We start from the raw sequence: 18,109 nt of genomic DNA, 5'->3' as shown, positions 1-18,109 counted from the left end.
ATAAACAATGAACAATGTCAAGGGGATCTTTGTTCATGCTGTCAAGTGTGCCATATACAATATCACAAAATATTTGTAACCTAACGCACTGATAAATCCTGTTTCATTTTATACAGCAGCGTATTTGGTTCAGTATTTCTGTTTTGTAGATTGAGCTTATATTAAAGTCATCTAATGGTTGTATTCAAATTTAGTAAATTAATTGAGCAGATAAAACCTTATGTAGAAAAGTTTTTTTGACAATGGTTTGTTAAAAGATAAATGGTTTTAATAATGTTTATTCCTTCTGGAGGCATTTAAGCAGCATTTTCCTGTTTATTAACCATAATTCCAGTGATGTTTTCCCTTGTACTGAGCCAAACTTTGCACATAACTTCAGATGCTTCAACAGAGATGATTAACCCCTCTGGAAATACTCAGACAACAGAATCGTGTTATAATTTTGTGCAAATACATTCAGATCAGCTTGTTGAATTTTGTTCATTCATTCTTTAACATGTTTTTCTCTATTTCTCATTTTACATAGTTCCTTTCAGCCATCAAAATACCAGTGTGCATTCAACTTATTCCAAATTTTCAGCAATGCTACCCGATTCACATAATATGAGGGAAAATAATCTGCTATAAACAAAGGAATCCAATCCCATTTCTTTCGCAACACATCCTTCTTGTGAACATAATTACTATACATTAACTAATTCATACATCCAACTTTTTCCAACACCAAGATGCTGTGATATCTAATTAGAATAAGTTGGAGAGGCCAATGTTTGAACAGAAAGATAATAATTCCTCAACTGTTGTTAATAAACAGATTAAATTATAATTTATGAAGCCTGAGCATAACTTCACAGCTTCCTTTAGACTTACTGGTGCCTGCATGAAACCTCCATGCTGGTGTTGAATGTCTCAGAAAATTGGACCATAAATTGTTGTTACGTTTCCTAATTTGTCGTGGGGCCCTTTACTACCATGATAAAATGAATTTCTGGCCTGCAATGAATTTGTGCCTCTCACCAACATATTGGAGGAAAGGAACGCGCTTTAATGTTATACAAGCACACATTTGTAATTTTGTTTATTTCTTACTATCTCATAAATATGGAATGTGCAACTTTATATTCGCATAGAGCGTGTTCAGGTTTCCGTCGGGAGCTTGGTTGTTTATCTTTGCTGTATCATGAGGGACAGATTAAAATTGGGTTGTCAAGGGGATCTTTGTTCATGCTGTCAAGTGTACCATATACAATTTTTACAAAATAGTAATATTGGATATGTCCTGTGGAGATATTAATGGACTGAACTATCCTGCTGTTCCCATACAAGATAGCTTAAAGATTAGCATTAAAAAGTGGAAAATATTTATTGAAAAGAATGTCAATAATACTGAAATAAATAATTTGATGTAAGTGTTTATATTTATTGTTTGTGGAGAAAATATAAATGAGGACTGAGTGAACATTTTAAATTTCTAGACATTTGCCATCACTTACAATTTTTCAAGTGTCTACCTGAGATTATGTAGAACGTAAGGCCCAGCACAATGAACTGTGGTTACAAAACGGAAGAAACTTGGTTAAAAGTTTAAAGAGATAATCCTGATGACATTTAACATGTGCAAGCTGCCCAGACAAATTGTGCAAAATCTTTTAAATGCAAAAAACAGAAACATATGAGAAACAGAAATAGTCAGATTGAAAGAATACTTGTTTAAACTTGTATTAAACATAACATGACATCCATGTGCGGGCTAATTCTTTGCAGTGATAGAGTTGCTGCCTTACAGCACCAGAGACCTATGTTCGATTCTGACTATGGGCGCTGCCTGTGCTGAGTTTGTACGTTCTCCCTGTGACCACGTGGGTTTTCTCTGTGTATTCTGGTTTCCTCACACATTTCAAAGATGTGCAGGTTTGTTGGTTAATTGGCTTCTGTAAATTGCCCCTAGTGTGTAGAATGTGAAATTGAGATAAAATAAAATATAGTGACAATAATAAACTAAACTAAACTAGTGTATGGGTGATTGTTGGTCAGTGTAGACTCGGTGGGCTGAAGGGCCTCTTCCCACGCTGTATAAAGAACTAAATAACTACAACTTCCAAAAACGCTAAAGAAAACGATAATACAAGCATTATTGGTTTTACAAAAAAACACAATGTGACCATGTGACATTTAATCAAGTGAGCATTCTTTAAGGAATAAATCCTTGGGAGAAATTAAAAATGTCGAAATGAAACATTTCTGAACCAAATTGAAAAAATGACCATTTAGACAGAGGACAAAAAGATAACAGAAATACTGTAGACTATCCAACAGTTAAGAAGCTATCCACTGCTTTTGACAGCCACTAGATTTTATAATTACGAATAGTTGTTGTTGCACAAGTAACTTTATTGGGAGATGGGCTTGGTCTCTCTTCCAGAGTATGTCTGGAGTCATTCACTACTTTCAGGTGGATGTTTGTTGATGCTGGTTTTCTTTTCCTAAGCAGGAACGAGATTTTCATTTTTATAAAGTGATGGCAAACAGCCTGGGCTCAATTGATGCTGCATTCTTGTTCCCAGAGCCAAATGGGAACTTTTTTTTCCAAGTTGCATCTCAATAGATCCCAATGGCATTATTAATGTCGCTTTGTTAACGATCCACCCAAACTCTCTTCCAATGCACTTGTTGGCATCAGAGGAGAATGAGAATGATACCATGTGATTTAACAACATTGTAATCTATGTTCCTCTCCCCTTCCTCCAGATTATATCGAGGAAGCTGTGTGGTGGCCAGTAATTCACACCTGTCTCAGACATTTTGAGCATTTGGTATCACCACCCTCTATCCACAAAAGCACCAGCGCAAGTATATTCATGCTAATGGATCTATTTATACAGGATAGGAACGAACAGCATTGAACAGGGTCAGAGAGCAGGGGATTTTTGCCCAAAAGATTACTCAGATACATCTTGATCAGTCTGAAAAAAGATCTCAAACTGAACCATCAACTATCCATGTTCTCCAGGGATGCTGCCTGACCCACAGAATTACTACAGCATTTTATGTCCTTTGTTGACTATCTTGATGGGCTCTGCTTATAGAAACATAGAAAATAGATAGGTGCAGGAATAGGCCATTCGGCCCTTCGAGCCTGCACAACCATTCAATATGATTATGGCTGATCATCCAACTCAGTATCCTGAACCTGCCTTCTCTCCATACCCCCTGATCCCTTTAGCCATAAGGGCCACATCTAACTCTGTCTTAAATATAGCCAATGAACTACCTTCTGTGACAGTGAATTCCACAGATTCACCACTCTCTGTGTAAAAAATGATTTTCTCATCTCGGTCTTAAAAGACTTCCCCCTTATCCTTAAACTGTGACCCCTTGTTCTGGACTTCCCCAACATCGGGAATAATCTTCCTGCATCTAGCCTGTCCAACCCCTTAAGAATTTTGTAAGTTTCTATAAGATCTCCCCTCAATCTTCTAAATTCTAGCGTGTACAAGCCGAGTCTATCCAGTCTTTCTTCATATGAAAGTCTTGCCATCCCAGGAATCAGTCTGGTGAACCTTCTCTGTACTCCCTCTATGGCAACAATGTCTTTCCTCAGATTAGGAGACCACAAAGACATTATGGAGAACATATGCTGAATTACATTCACAAAAGTATTTTCCACTGAACTCACTAAGCTGCTAGTCAGTGGGGAGTTACCTGGCTCGGCACTGTATTTTTTGATACAGTTACAGATCTGCCACCATAAAACAAGAGGCTTTTCCATGGACAAACCAAGTGGTCCTGCATGGGTAATGACCCAACTGACATCTCTCATATGTAGAATCTGCCTTCCATGCCCCTGGAATGGAACAAACATCCTTCTTCTGCACACATACGCCTCACCGTCCAACTTCATTCAAATCAAAGGTGCTGCAAATTATGCTGAATAGTAGACAGGGAGCAGCAGTGCCTAGTGGTAGAATGTTACTGAAGTAAATACAGTGAAAGATCTTGTGTCTGAGGACGATAATAGAACACACCTCAGAGCACTCCACACAAATAACCATGGATGAGATACCATTAGCTGAGAAAGCTTAACAAGCCCCTGGCTTGGGGGGGGGGGGGGCGAGACAAAGAGGGGCCCGGAGTAGGAGGACCACTGAGAGACGGTTTCAGGATGGTGGGGGAGGGGCGGAGGGAGAAGGAAGAGGGACCATCGGGATTATATTGAATACTTTTGTAAATTTGTCAGTGCCCTATTCGCGGTGATTTTTTGCATACTTGGGACGTATGAAAAAGCAAATAATTTCACTGTACCAAGTGCACATAACAATAAAGTATTAATCAATTGTAGTTCAGTCCTAAAGGTGTTTACAAGACATGCCTGAGCACATGAACTTAGGTCTGACAGCAGGAATTTAGATCAACTGTTTCCATTGGTTTCCCCTACACTCAGGTTTCCACCGAGTCCAGTTTCATGCTGCTGTGTGCAGCAGAAGGTGGTCACAATGAATGAGTGCAGTGCCTTTGATGTGCAGTGCACTGGTGAATCATTCATGAAGAAAATTTGACATTCTTCTCAATGGTGTGCATTATGACCCCGCGAAGTAGGCCCAGAGGACATCTTTCTCAATGTGAAACGAGAGGCTGGAAACCTTGGCAGAAGTTGCCTTCAGTGGCTTTGGGCAAAAAAACAAACTGCTTGAAGGAACTCAGCAGGCCCATCCCCCACACACCGATCATCAAACCTCTTCTTCCTTGGCCAACCTTTCCTATCCCCTCCCCCATCTGGTTGCATCTGATCATTATCCCTCCCTTATCTTGTTCCCCTTCCCACATTCCAGTTTCTGTCTCTAATATGCATTTCCCCCGCACCCACCTGGCTCCTTCTCTGTTTCCACCTATCACCCAGCAGACTGTGACTCAAAATGCCCCCATCCCCCTCCCGCACCTGGCTCCATCCGTCCATGATCCACCACCTCATCTAATTCCACCTATCACCTACCAGTCCCTTCCTCTCCTCCCCCCACTCATCTCATCTATTTTCACTCTACACACGCCATCCTGATAGATTCATGTAGTCAAGCAGCACGGAAACAGGCCCTTCAGCCCAACTTGCCTACGACAACCAAGATTCCCAGCTACATTTTACCAACTGCCCACGTTTGGCTCATATCCCTCTAAACCTTTCCTATCCACGTACCTGTCCAAATGTATTTTAAATGTTATTATAGTTTTAACCACCTGAAATGTCAACCACCCCTTTGCCTGCACAGATGATACTTGTCCCTCTGAGTTCTTCCATCTGTTTGTTTTCTGCTCAAGATCCCAGCATCTGCAATCTCTTGTGTCTTCAGCGGCTTAGAGTTTAGTAGGTGAGCCAGGTTGAAATGACAATATTTACAAGCCTTTCTGATGCTTACTTGCAAATGCAATGTTTGAAAAGGAAGGGCAGAAATCTTTCCCAAAAGAAAAGAGAATCAAAAGCAGCATGAACAGTCCCAACAAACCTCACCTTTGGACTTCACGGCCACTGTCCTGCAAAACTCTGACCAGAAATCTGCTAAATTAATACATTTGTTTGGAACTTTTCCCTAAGGATATCGATTCTATTCTGTACGGAATAATTGTACACAACAGCTGACAACTATCCCCTCCCCCATCTGGTTCCATCTGATCATTATCCCTCCCTTATCTTGTTCCCCTTCCCACATTCCTGTTCCTGTCTCTAATATCCATTTCCCCCGTACCCACCTGGCCCCTTCTCATAACTAAAGATTGGTTATCATAGTAGGAAATAAAGAGAATAAGAAACTATCTAAATATTAAAAGATAATTTTGTCTTTGTAAATGACATTCTAGAAACATAGAAAAATAGGTGCAGGAGTAGGCCATTCGGCCCTTCGAGCCTGCACCGCCATTCAATATGATCATGGCTGATCATCCAACTCAGTATCCCATCCCTGCCTTCTCTCCATACCCCCTGATCCCTTTAGCCACAAGGGCCACATCTAACTCCCTCTTAAATATAGCCAATGAACTGGCCTCAACTACCTTCTGTGGCAGAGAATTCCACAGATTCACCACTCTCTGTGTAAAAAAAGATTTTCTCGTGTAATAACTAGGACTACCTAAAGAATTAGATAATATAACACAAAAAGAAATTCAATAAACAATAGACAATAGACAATAGTGCAGGAGTAGGCCATTTGGCCCTTCGAGCCAGCACCGCCATTCAATGTGATCATGGCTGATCATTCCCAATCAGTACCACATTCCTGCCTTCTCCCCATATTCCCTGACTCCGCTATTTTTAAGAGCACTATCTAGCTCTCTCTTGAAAGCATCCAGCGAACCTGCCTCCTGAGGCAGAGAATTCCACAGACAATATAGAGCAGAACCATTTCTGTAGTTCGTTGTCAGTTTCATTTTTACAGTGAGGTACAGTATTAATCTCAAGTTCTAAATGAATGAGAAACAAAACATAACTCATCCGGGAAGACTGCTCAATCCCCAACATGAATTCACCTATTTCTCCTCTCCCTACATTCCTTTCTCTGGGTTCACAATTTGTAACTCTTCATTCATTTTGTCTCACAACTTCTGTCTTTCATTTCTGGTATTTTGTCCAACCACCTGTGTTGACCTATTACTTGCCTAGATTTGTCTTGCCCCTCCACTCTTCTAGCTTTCTGTCCGCCCCTACCCCCTACAATGAGTCTGAAGGGTCCAGATCCGAAACTTCATCTATCCATGTTCTCCAGCCTTTGTTGGGTTAGTCCAGCACTTTGTGCCTTTCTCTGTGAACCAGCAGCTGCAGTTCCTTATTTCTACATGCATTCAGTTGCAATGGATCTTTTGAGTATAAGGTGCCAACGTTGTCCTCCAACAGTAATGGGTGTTTGAAGCGACACGATGCCTGCCTTTGAGCGACAAGCTAGACTGACACCATGTGCAATGGTGGTGTAAGCAAGCGACTGGTTTCATTCCTCTCTGCAGCAGCAGATCTATTGACGCAATATGGTGAGGCGACTTTGCAGCGCCCCCTGCTGCTCTGTGCGCTGGAAAGTGAGTTTTATTCGGATGAAGGGCAGGGTTGATGTTTGATCAGTTTGCGGCCGGAGGATCACTCCAGTCTCTGCAAACACTTTGTTACAGTCTCTTTGCTGTGCCACTTCCAAATACTGCAGTTTAAAGCGCTGTGCGACTCCTCCGTCACCATTATATCAATGGGTTATATCGTGAAGCTATGCAACACTGGGATACGAACTCCGAACGAGTTGTTCGGATTCGGTCTGAGTCGTTATTTATACTTTTATTGGGTCATATGACCACAGTACAACTGTTGAGTTTTGCTAGAGATTGGAATGGTCCTATGGTGTCTAATAGAACTTAGAACAAAAGTTAACATTGTTTGGAGCACTTGTGCAGCAAGATTACGAATGATCTGCATTATTTAACATTGTGTTCGAGAGAGTTATACATTATTTGTATGTGTTCTGTTAACTTTTTCTTTACAGGAAAGTAAACAGCACGCATTATATTTTCCCTTCTATTATAATTACGAGAACAACAACCTAGTGCTCTGCTCATCTGCACAAGCTGAATGCACGTTGCAACAACATCTAAGTAGGATTTCTGGGGGGGGGGTTTAAAATAGTCTGTTTTCATTTTGAGGAAAGAAACCAGTGGTGCCAGATTTTGTCGATTAATGTTTGGAATTGCTCTGGCTGTTTCATTTTGATGCTTCAAGACTGCGATCTGGGTCAGAAATAGGAAAACATGTCAAACTTCAAAAAGGTTTTGCTGCCTCGAGCGAAATATTTGATGTAATTTTGTTAAAGCACATCTAAAACATTGTTTTACGCATTATTTGTAAGTCGTATTTTAACCCTTTTCCGAAATAATGGAACCTTGTGTAATTTTCTCCATTTGAAATTGGTAGTGACATTTCCAAATATATTCCCCTTTTCTTTCTTTATAATAACAATTGAGTTACCCTTTTATCGAGAGCCTGTAAATAAATCACTGTGCTTTAATGATCAGCAATACGATACAAACTGTAAAACAAAATACAATCTACAGACTATGTGGACGTCACTGCTAATGGTCATGGGCGCCCATTCTAACTTGATAACCATTTCACTGGAATAACTGAATGATGTTCCTTTTAAAGCATCTTCACACTAACTTGATGATGCTTTTCTTTCTTTTAAATTATGATCACCTTTTTTATAGGAATATGCAAGAGTTTAGAAATGTGAAAGTCCAAGTATATCTGCTGTTAATCTGACTTAATTTAGCCATATCATCAACTAAGAGAACGGTGGAAATGATGCCGTTTGCAAAGTAAATTGTGTGTATATCTCAGATCCAGAAAGTGACTGCATATATCTAAAAGCAACCGAAGAACAGATGCGTGGCGAATTAAAAGCGCTGTTCGCGCCTATCTTTTAGGCAAAGAAAGCGTGGGGCAAAATAAAGTGTTCGTTTCATTTGCACTTACCCACTAAACTCGAATTCTTAATGAACGCTGCAATAATGGGCTTTGCAGGGGAGGGATGCAAAGAGACTGAAGCTTGTTTTATACATAAATTGTGTTCCTTTTATACATAAAACGAAGTGCCGGAGGAACTCAGCGGGTCAGGCAGCGTCTGTGGAGGGATAGACGAAGTTTCGGGGTGGGACCCTTTAAAAAAAATTATGTTTTAAGTTCATTTAGTTTAGTTTAGAGATACAGCGTGGAAACAGGCCTTTCAGGTGAACGGGTCCACGCCGACTACACTAACTAGTTCAATGTTATCCCACTTTCGCATCTTACGCTCTGGGGGGCAATTAACCTCACGTCTTTGGGATGTGGAAGGAAAACGGAGCACCCGGAGGAAACCCACGCGGTCACAGGGTTGCTTTTTGCAAATTGCTTTTGCAGTTGTGTAGAACTTTTATCCATGGCATCCTCGGTATAGAAACTACATATTATTAGTCATGTTTTATACCCTAAGGCTTATAAATTGGAGCAAGTGCTTTAGCTGGTGGCTTTCTGCGGGGTAGATCTTACCTGATAGGCATCAGGGATATTGACAGTTTCCCCATGCTCCGCCACATAACCAATGATCCCTTTCCCCCACGGCACCTGCACTTCGCTGGAGTTGTCCACTCTGCACGAAGGCAGTACCGTGGTTCCTGCGTGCACGTCAAAGAATTTGGAAATGAGTGTCTTTTTGGTGGAGCTTCCTTCCACGAGGAACAAGGAGCAGCGGTCGGCATTCACCAGTATGCAGACAAATATGAGGATCTTGTAACTTAGGCTGGTCAGGTCCAGGTCGTTGGATATGTCTTTCACTAATTCCAGAAAGAATTCTCTCTCATTGCTATCCCTGAGCTCGTATTTATAATCGATGGCCGTGGATGTATACTGAGGGAGGTTCACCCTGGATTCTAGTAAGGCGCTCAAGATATGGGCCGTGGTGGGAGGCAGCGAACTCGCTTTCCTGAGCAAAGCTCGCCGCCTCACGCTGGAAAGCGGCTCCTTGTCTCTGGAGTTGACATGCTCATCGTAAGTCCTGTTCACGGTCATTGCCTTGGATCGGGCAAAACTTTTTCTGAGCTCCCTCTGTGACGGTCTCCTCTGCAGGCCGTCAGCTTTGGACGCCCATGACTCTTTGGGTGAAACTTTCTTTTCCGTGCTGGAAGCTAACGTGGTTTTGCCCAGATGATGCTGTTTGAGCCATTTCTCCACCGCGCTATATTTCCCCTTCCTCAGCAGGTAATCTTCGAAAAGATCCGGATGGTTATCCAGAAAAGTTTCCACTTCGGAGAAGTCGAGTTGGGTTGATCTCGACATAACTGCAGCAGAGGGAATCTCGGTGAAAGCAACGGGTGATGTCCCACAGAAGTATTGTAGTGGCATGCCCCGGCGAGACTGCATAGTCTACAGGTCACATTTTCAAGCACAACACCGGCGAGGAGTCGTTTGAACGCGATGCTTTGTATTTGTGAATCGCCATAATCCCTCTAACTTTTGGAGGAAAAGAATCCGCACTTACGATAGATTTGACAGCAGCCCTTGGTGCCTTTCCGACAGTCCAGTCCTGTATGCTAGCTTTCCATCCAGCGTGTGCTGAGCCTGCGTACCAAGCCGCGGTCGACAATGACAGAGAAAGCGTGGATCCTCCTGATCTACTGACGTAGGGGGCACTGTGGCGGTCTACTCTGACCGTAACAGAACAATTGTTTAACTGGTGCAGTACAACCGTGTAAACATTTTTGCTGAATCTGGCAGTGTATACTACCCCTGCAAAGTTTAAGCAGCGCTGACATCTTTGGAAAAGGAGAGAGTGTCTAATTTCCATCAAGCCGGCACTGCACTAATTGAGGAACAAGGCGAAAAGGAAATCGGACCATGTGTAAGAATCGTGAGATTACTATGCTAAGGAATGCAAAGTACACGATACGATACGAGATATTAATCACTCGCCGATCCTGTGATCGGGCACCTGGTTACGATAATAAAGCATTGCTGGCCAGCTATGTAGCAGATATTTTGATCAATATGAATATGTATGGTAAAAAAAAACCATTTTATTGTCCTACGCAACTAATCATTATGATCTCAAAGGATAACCGGAGAATTAAAGAGAATGATATAGAAGAGGCGTAATTCACAGCCCAGTCGCGTGTGTTTTTGTGGAACCAATGCTTTGCGTCTGCCTGACGACCTCCCCAAGGATAAATTCTCCATGGAATTTGCGTAAGGCATGTGAAGGAGTTCCTACGTCTGCATTTAAACACGTCCAGTGTCCACAAGCCTGATACAGGTTTTGTGTGGTAAGACCTCTCCTGAGATGTGTCATAGGTTAAATCTGTCGTTGCCCCATTTTCGTCCTCCCCTTTATGTTATCGAAGAGCGTTATGTTATGTTATGTTATGTTATGTTATGTTATGTTATGTTATGTTATGTTATGTTATTAGCCGGCACTGCCAGCTCACAACTTGTTTATGTACACTTCACTAATCTAGCACCGAGAACCGAACAATGAAGAAAACCATCCTCAACATCCCCTCTCCACAACCCCATGCTTATGTTCCGAGACCAATGTATTAACGCAATCACCGTGTATTCACCGGTAGAAATGTAATGAAATAATCCAACAGATCACCAGAATAAATAAATACAACGTTAAGAAATAACCTACCCATGTTCTCCAGAGATGTTGCCTGACCTGCTGAGTTACTTTAGCACTTTGTGTCCTTTTGTGTATTAATCAGCATCTGCAGTTATTTGTTTACGTTAAGAAATATTACTCTTGATTATCAATTAAGTTCGCAAACATCATTTGTTGATTTGTTTCTGGGGATGTGCTTTTAATATTTAAGCGTCACTTTGAGCCGAGCCTGGGACAAAATGAGACGGGGCTAATAATGTGAAAGACCTGTGCTTTTATAAACCCAATTACATCGGCTTCTCGCAGATGACAATCTGTGTTGTTTTTTTGCAGTGACAGATGCCTCGCGTGGAGTGCCGTTTTTACTGAGAGGGTTGAATCTTCTGAAATAGTCTGCGGGAGGTTAGTGACGAAGTCCATACCCTGAGTTGAGCGGAGAGCAGACGTGAACACTTCCATCATCAGCGGGGCCACGCAGCTCTGAGCAAACGTCAGACAGAAAGAAACCGCAGCTTGGAAGCCAACCGCACAATGATTGCCACCCACCATACCAGATATTATTCTCCCTAGGTCGGTCAAACCCATTGTTGTCGATTATCCGCTGCTATAACAGCACCGTCAATTTTACTTATTGATGAATGGAAAGTGGTAAATCGCTTATGCTCTGCCAAGATTTAACAGCCAATATTTCCGCTTCTAATAGATTAGTGCAATGTAAGTTTTAATATGTGCCCAATGTCAATATTGTTGTGAGAACTAAACATTTATCGGTCTAATCTTTTTTTAATTATCCGTGGGTTTTTTTAAATTCCGAGTGAGGAAATCTGGTGTAATATTCCGGCATGTTTAAAGCGGAGATTGACAGATTCTTGAATAGTCGGGGGGTCAAGCGTTATGGGAGAATGGGGTTAAGAGGGAAAGAGATCAGCCATGATTTGAATGCTGGAGTAGACTCGATGGGCCTGAATGGCATAATTTTGCTCCTATGACACGAACATGTTGTTAATTGATAGATTTTGAAAACAAATACTTCCATATAATTGAATAGTTGTGATCATCGTTGAAGGTACAAAGAGTTAGTGTTGTAGACAATATTTTTTTCCAGTTTCAGCGGCTCGCCACTCTCCGCGGTGACGATCTGGTTTTAGTATAAGTGTAGGAACAAACCCAAGATCACGCAAGGACAAGCAAGGCTGTCGACCGTTTCAGTCGTCCCTGTCCCAACCAGCTAAACGGTTTCAACGTGCAACTTTGAACACCGCCTCCAATATTTATTTACCTGTTATCAACATTACTACAGGACAGCGGTTGTGTCCCACATTGCTCAATGTCATGGATTTAAATAAATCGAGTCAGAGAAAGCTGGACAGATAGCCAAGCCTTTATCGTCTATAGATCACAAAGTGTTAGGATGAGGAAGAAGATATTTAAATTGGTCTTCCCAGAAATTATGGCATATTTTACCCAGATACTAACCAATTTTTAAAAAATCAAAAATTCAATCATTATTCTATTTCAAAAGGTAGGCTGACAAAATCCGACCACAACACATTTATAAATGAGCAGATCTAGTTTAGTTTCAAGTGTTTTACATTCTCTGGAGGGTACAAAGTACTCCCCAGCCAGTTAATTTGGAAGAATACATCACTATTATAAATGGTCACCAAACCTTGTACAGCAGGGTCACACAATTATGGGATGAATGGGCAGCCACCTTTATTTTGTTCATGTAGAATGAAAAATAAGCTCTTTTTTTCAATTCCAGGATAATTAAACTGTTCTTCAAGCAGTGCCCTGGGATCTTTCCAATCCGCCCGAGTGAGCAGATACTTCACGTCAATGTCCAACATGAAAAATGACTCCTTTGACATCTGACAATGAAGCGTTAACTATGAATTGCTCTGAAATGTCTGCCTAGATTGTGTATTCATGCCCTAGAGAAATGCTTCAAGCATGATTTATTCAGATGCATTGAGACAAACAAAAAAACAATGTCCAAATTGTTGAAGAGTAGTTACAATGAACTGCGGATGCTGGTTTATAAAAAAAACAACAACATTCCATAGTAACTCAGTGGGTCAGGCAGCATCTCTGGAGAACATGGATGGTGATGTTTTGGGTCGGAACCCTTCTTCAAACTGAAATGAGGTGTGAGGGCCTGTTTTGGAAACATTTTGGGCATTGTGGGATTAATGAAACAAACCTCTATAAATAAAACAAAGGGAAGCATTTAAAATATAAACTGTATTGATTTTTTAAACAAATAAGCAAGATAAAATGGAATCAGCAGCCATCTTCATCCATATTGTCCCAATGTGTGGTCATAAATTCTGCTAATTCACAACGCTATGTTGTTCATAAACACCGCTAATTCCAAAAAACATTATTATAGCCATGCTTTAGTATTTTACTGTTGATATACATACAGCTATTATAAAGTATAACTTTTCATCAAATCCTGAGTTCGAGCTTCAGTCAGATTCCCGTGCTGAATCAATCTACCCCTTCAAATAGTCAATGAATGGAGACCATATTCTGATAAAAAAAAGTTCTTATTTGTCCATTAAGACAAGTCTAGTTCTTTCCAAATGTAAGGTCTCCGAAATTTCCATAATCCAATTTATATATTTTTAAATTTACTTTTGGTTCATGAGTTGTCCCGGTGGTTAATGTGTTGCCCGTTTGGTTCATGAGTTGTCCACACCATTGGCAGAATATATATTTGCTATATATATATATTAACATTTTGAGGTAGTAATGTGAAATGAAAGTGGAAGGCTTTGCAAGCCCTTTGCCCTTTGATATTAATAAAGAGAAGGAAAAAGGTCCAGGCATAATATTGCTGTGAAAAATCAGTAGAGCGCACATCAAAGGAAATTGCCGGTTTAAGTAGTGAAACAGCAGAATCAGACCAATCATTTTGTAAATGTCATGTTTGAAGACTACAAGACGGAACGATCAAGAAATGACGGAGACCACTAGATATAGCAAAAGCTTCAGGATTAGACAATGAAACTGAAGACCTGCATTCTTGAATTAGTCTGTCTCTCGACTAGCTGTTTCATTACAGTTACAGCACAGGCTCCCTTCAGACCATTAGGAAAATTACCCAGATGTGCCCTGTAAACACAATGTGAAACAAATCCAATCTGGATAACTACCCTCCAATCAGTCTGCTCTCAATCATCGGCAAAATGATAGGAACTCTTATCGACATTTCTACCAAGTGGCAGTTGTTCATTAATCAAGGCACTGAGCATAAAAATCAGAAAGTTATGTTACAGCTTTATAGGACTTTGGTTAGGCTGCATTTGGAGTATTGTGTGCAGTTCGGTCACCTCATCAAAGGAAGGATGTGGTGGCTTTGGAGAGGGTTCAGAAGAGGAGATTAGTTTAACTTGGCATCATGTTCTGCATGGACATTGTGGACCAAAGGGACTGTTCCTGTGCTGCACTGTTCTATGTTCTAATAACCATTGCTCAGTTTGGACTTTGCCAGGACCATTTTCTCCAGAACGCTACCTGAATTGGAAGATATTAGCTATTAGGACAGGTTGGAAAAACTTGGATTGTTTTCTCTGGAACGTCAGAAACTGAGGGGAGATCTGAAAGTTTATAACATTTTGAGAGGCATAGATAGGGTAGACACTCAGAACCTTTCTCCCAGCGTGATAATGCCAAAGACTAGAGAGCATATCTTTAATATGAGTGGGGGCAAAATTGAAAGAAGATGTGTGGGGCAAGTTTTCTAAATAGAGACTGGGAGTGCCTGCAACACACTACTAGAGGTGGTGGTGAAATGATAATGGCATTTAAGAGGCTTTTGGATAGGCAAATGGATATACAGGGAATGTGGGGATTTAGACAATAGACAATAGGCAGGAGTAGGCCATTCGGCCCTTCGAGCCAGCACTGTCATTCAATGTGATCATGGCTGATCGTCCCCAATCAGTATCGCGTTCCTGCCTTCTCCCCATATACCCTGACTCCGCTATCTTCAAGATCCCTATCTAGCTCTCTCCTGGAAGTATCCAGAGAACCGGCCTCCACCACGCACTGAGACAAAGAATTCCACAGATTCACAACTCTCTGTGTGAAAAAGTGTTTCCTCATCTCCGTTCTAAATGGCTTTCCCCTTATTCTTAAACTGTGGCCCCTGGTTCTGGACTCCCCCAATATCAGGAACATGTTTCCTACCACTATCGTGTCCAAACCCTTAACAATCTTATATGTTTCAATAACATGCCCTCTCATCCTTCTAAACTCCAGAGCATACAAGCCCAGCCACTCCATTCTCTCAGCATATGACAGTCCCGCCATCCCGGGAATTAACCTCGTAAACCTAAGCTGCACTCCCTCAATAGCAAGAATGTCCTTCCTCAAATTAGGAGACAAAAATGGCACACAATACTCCAGGTGTGGTGTCACTAGGGCCCTGTACAACTGCAGAAGGACCACTTTGCTCCTGTACTCAACTCCTCTCGTTGTGAAGGCCAACATGCCATTCGCTTTCTTCACTGCCTGCTGTACCTGCATGCTTACTTTCATTGACTGATGAACAAGGATCCCCAGATCCCGTTGTACTTCCCCTTTTCCCAATTTGACACCATTTAGATAATAATCTGCCTTCCTGTTTTTGCTACCAAAGTGGATAACCTCACATTTATCCACATTAAACTGCATCTGCCATGCATCTGCCCACTCACCCAACGTGTCCATGTCACCCTGCATTCTCATAGCATCCTCCTCACAGTTCACACTGCCGCCCAGCTTTGTGTCATCTGCAAATTTGCTAATGTTACTTTGAATCCCTTCATCTAAATCATTGATGTATATTGTAAATAGCTGCGGTCCCAGCACCGAGCCTTGCGGTACCCCACTAGTCACTGCCTGCCATTCTGAAAGGGACCCGTTAATCCCTACTATTTGTAATCCCTACTCTTTGTTTCCTGTCTGCCAACCAATTTTCTATCCATGTCAACACTCTACTCCCATTTGTACAGGCAGAGGTGATTAGTATAACTTGGCATCAAGTTTGACATGGACATTGTGGGTCAGAGGCCTGTTCCTGTACTGTACCGTTCTGTTCTAATAACCTTTGCCCTTTGCGAGTAGGGGAATCGAGAACCAGAGGACATAGGTTTAATAGGAACCTGAGGGGTAACTTTTTTACACAAAGGGTGGTGGGTGTATGGAACGAGCTGCCAGAGGTGGTGGTTAAGGCAGGTACTATCGCAGTGTTTAAGAAATATTTAGACAGGTACATGGAAAGGATAGGTTTAGAGGGATATGGGCCAAATGCAGGTAGGTGAGACTAGTGTAGATGGGGCATGTTGGTCGGCGTGGGAAAGTTGGGCCAAAGGGCCCTTTTCCACACTGCATGACTCTGTGGCTCAACATGATAGTGAGGCCATTTGGTCTAAGGTGCTAGATTAGGGTTCCAACATCTCAAGAGGCATGGGCTCAAATGCCATAACTGTCAGCATGTGTATAATTGATCCATCTTTGGGGTGGCAGTGGCAAATCTAGTAGAGCCCCCACCTCACAGCTCCACAGAACCGCAGTCTGTGGGGAGTTTGCATTTTCTATTTGTGACTATATGAATTTGCTTAGGTGGCTTTATTTCTTGTATCATCCTTCACAGAACCTTCAGAGACTCAAACCAGGGAATGACCCTCACACTGAATGGCGGGGCACTGGGGAATGTTGTCAAGCAGAGCGATTTAGGAGTGCAAGTAGATAGATTCTTGAAAGCAGCATCACAGGTAGATAGGGGTGGCTGAGACAGCTTTCAGCACATGGGTCTTCATCAGTCCAGGTACTGTGTATAGAAGTTGGGATTTGACGTTATAGTTGTACAATATATTGGTAAGGCCACATTTGGAGATTTGTGTTCTTTTTAATCATAGTCATAATCATACTTTATTAGCCAAGTATGTTTTGCAACATACGAGGAATTTGGTTTACCAATTGTCATGCCAATAAAAAGGAACAGAACATGCAAAATACATTTTACCATGAACATCTACCACATGACTCCTCCACATTCCTCACTGTGATGGAAGGCGAAAAAAAGTTCAATCTCTTCCTTCTTTATCCTACAGCGGTCGGGGTCCTCTAACCTTCCGCTAACAGGCCAATCTTGCACCCGTCGCCGGCAGCGGGCCTCCTCGTCGGGGCGATCAGGCTCCTGCATCGGGGGGGGGGGGGGGAATCTCAGCTCCCCCGCGCTGGCCCATCTACCCCAGGTCGTGGCTAGTCAAACGTCGTGTGGCTTTTGGAGCTTCCCGACGTCAGTCTCAACCCGAGACTGCGAGCTCCTTGATGTTAAAGCCCGCAGGACGAGGTTGAAGTGTCGATCCCATGCAAAGAATCAGCTCCAATGGTAAGTCCATGTCCCGCGGTGAGCCTCAAAGTCAGCCCCAAGCAAGGCCTCCAGCTCCATGATGTTAGGCCGCAGAGTAACCAGAGATACAACCCAGAAAACAATCGCATCTCCGGCAAGGTAAGAGATTGAAAAAATGTTTTCCGCACACCCCCATCCACTCCCCCACATAAAACAATCCAGAGAACATTAACACATACTTTTTAAACACACTAAAAATAACAAAAAAAGGAAAGGACAGACATACAGTAGGCCAGGCTGCTATGAAAGTGCCACCTCATAGGAAGGATGTGAAGTTGGAAATAGTGCAGAGAAGATTTATGAGGAGCTACAGGGAGAGGTTAGGCAGGCTAGGACTTCATTTCTTGGAGCGCAGGAGGATGAGGGATGATCTTATAAAGGTGTTTAAGGTCATGAGGGGAATACATAGGGCAGATACACAGGGTCTTTTACCCAGTGTAGGGGAATCAAGAACCAAAATACATGGGAAAAGATTTAATAGGAACCTTCAGGCAGGTATTATCGCAATGTTTAAGAAACAATTAGACAGGTACATGGATAGGAAAGGTTTAGA

At 42.0% G+C, this 18,109-nt stretch overlaps 1 protein-coding gene across 1 annotated transcript in view; it reads right to left on the bottom strand.

Annotated features, from left to right (window-relative positions):
• Positions 1-11,318, bottom strand: part of pde11a (phosphodiesterase 11a) — a 165,578-nt gene extending 154,260 nt beyond the window's left edge. The window contains exon 1 of the mRNA XM_055637901.1: positions 9,044-11,318. Within this exon, the coding sequence (XP_055493876.1) occupies positions 9,044-9,913 (870 nt within the window). The 5' untranslated portion in view covers positions 9,914-11,318. The remainder of the gene's footprint in view (positions 1-9,043) is intronic.
• Positions 11,319-18,109: the final 6,791 nt, after the last annotated feature.

This window comes from Leucoraja erinacea, chromosome 7, assembly GCF_028641065.1.
Source record: "Leucoraja erinacea ecotype New England chromosome 7, Leri_hhj_1, whole genome shotgun sequence".
Classification (NCBI taxonomy): Eukaryota; Metazoa; Chordata; class Chondrichthyes; order Rajiformes; family Rajidae; genus Leucoraja; species Leucoraja erinaceus.
The sequence above is the reverse complement of the archived record's forward strand: the minus strand, read 5'-3'. Positions and strand labels throughout refer to the sequence as shown.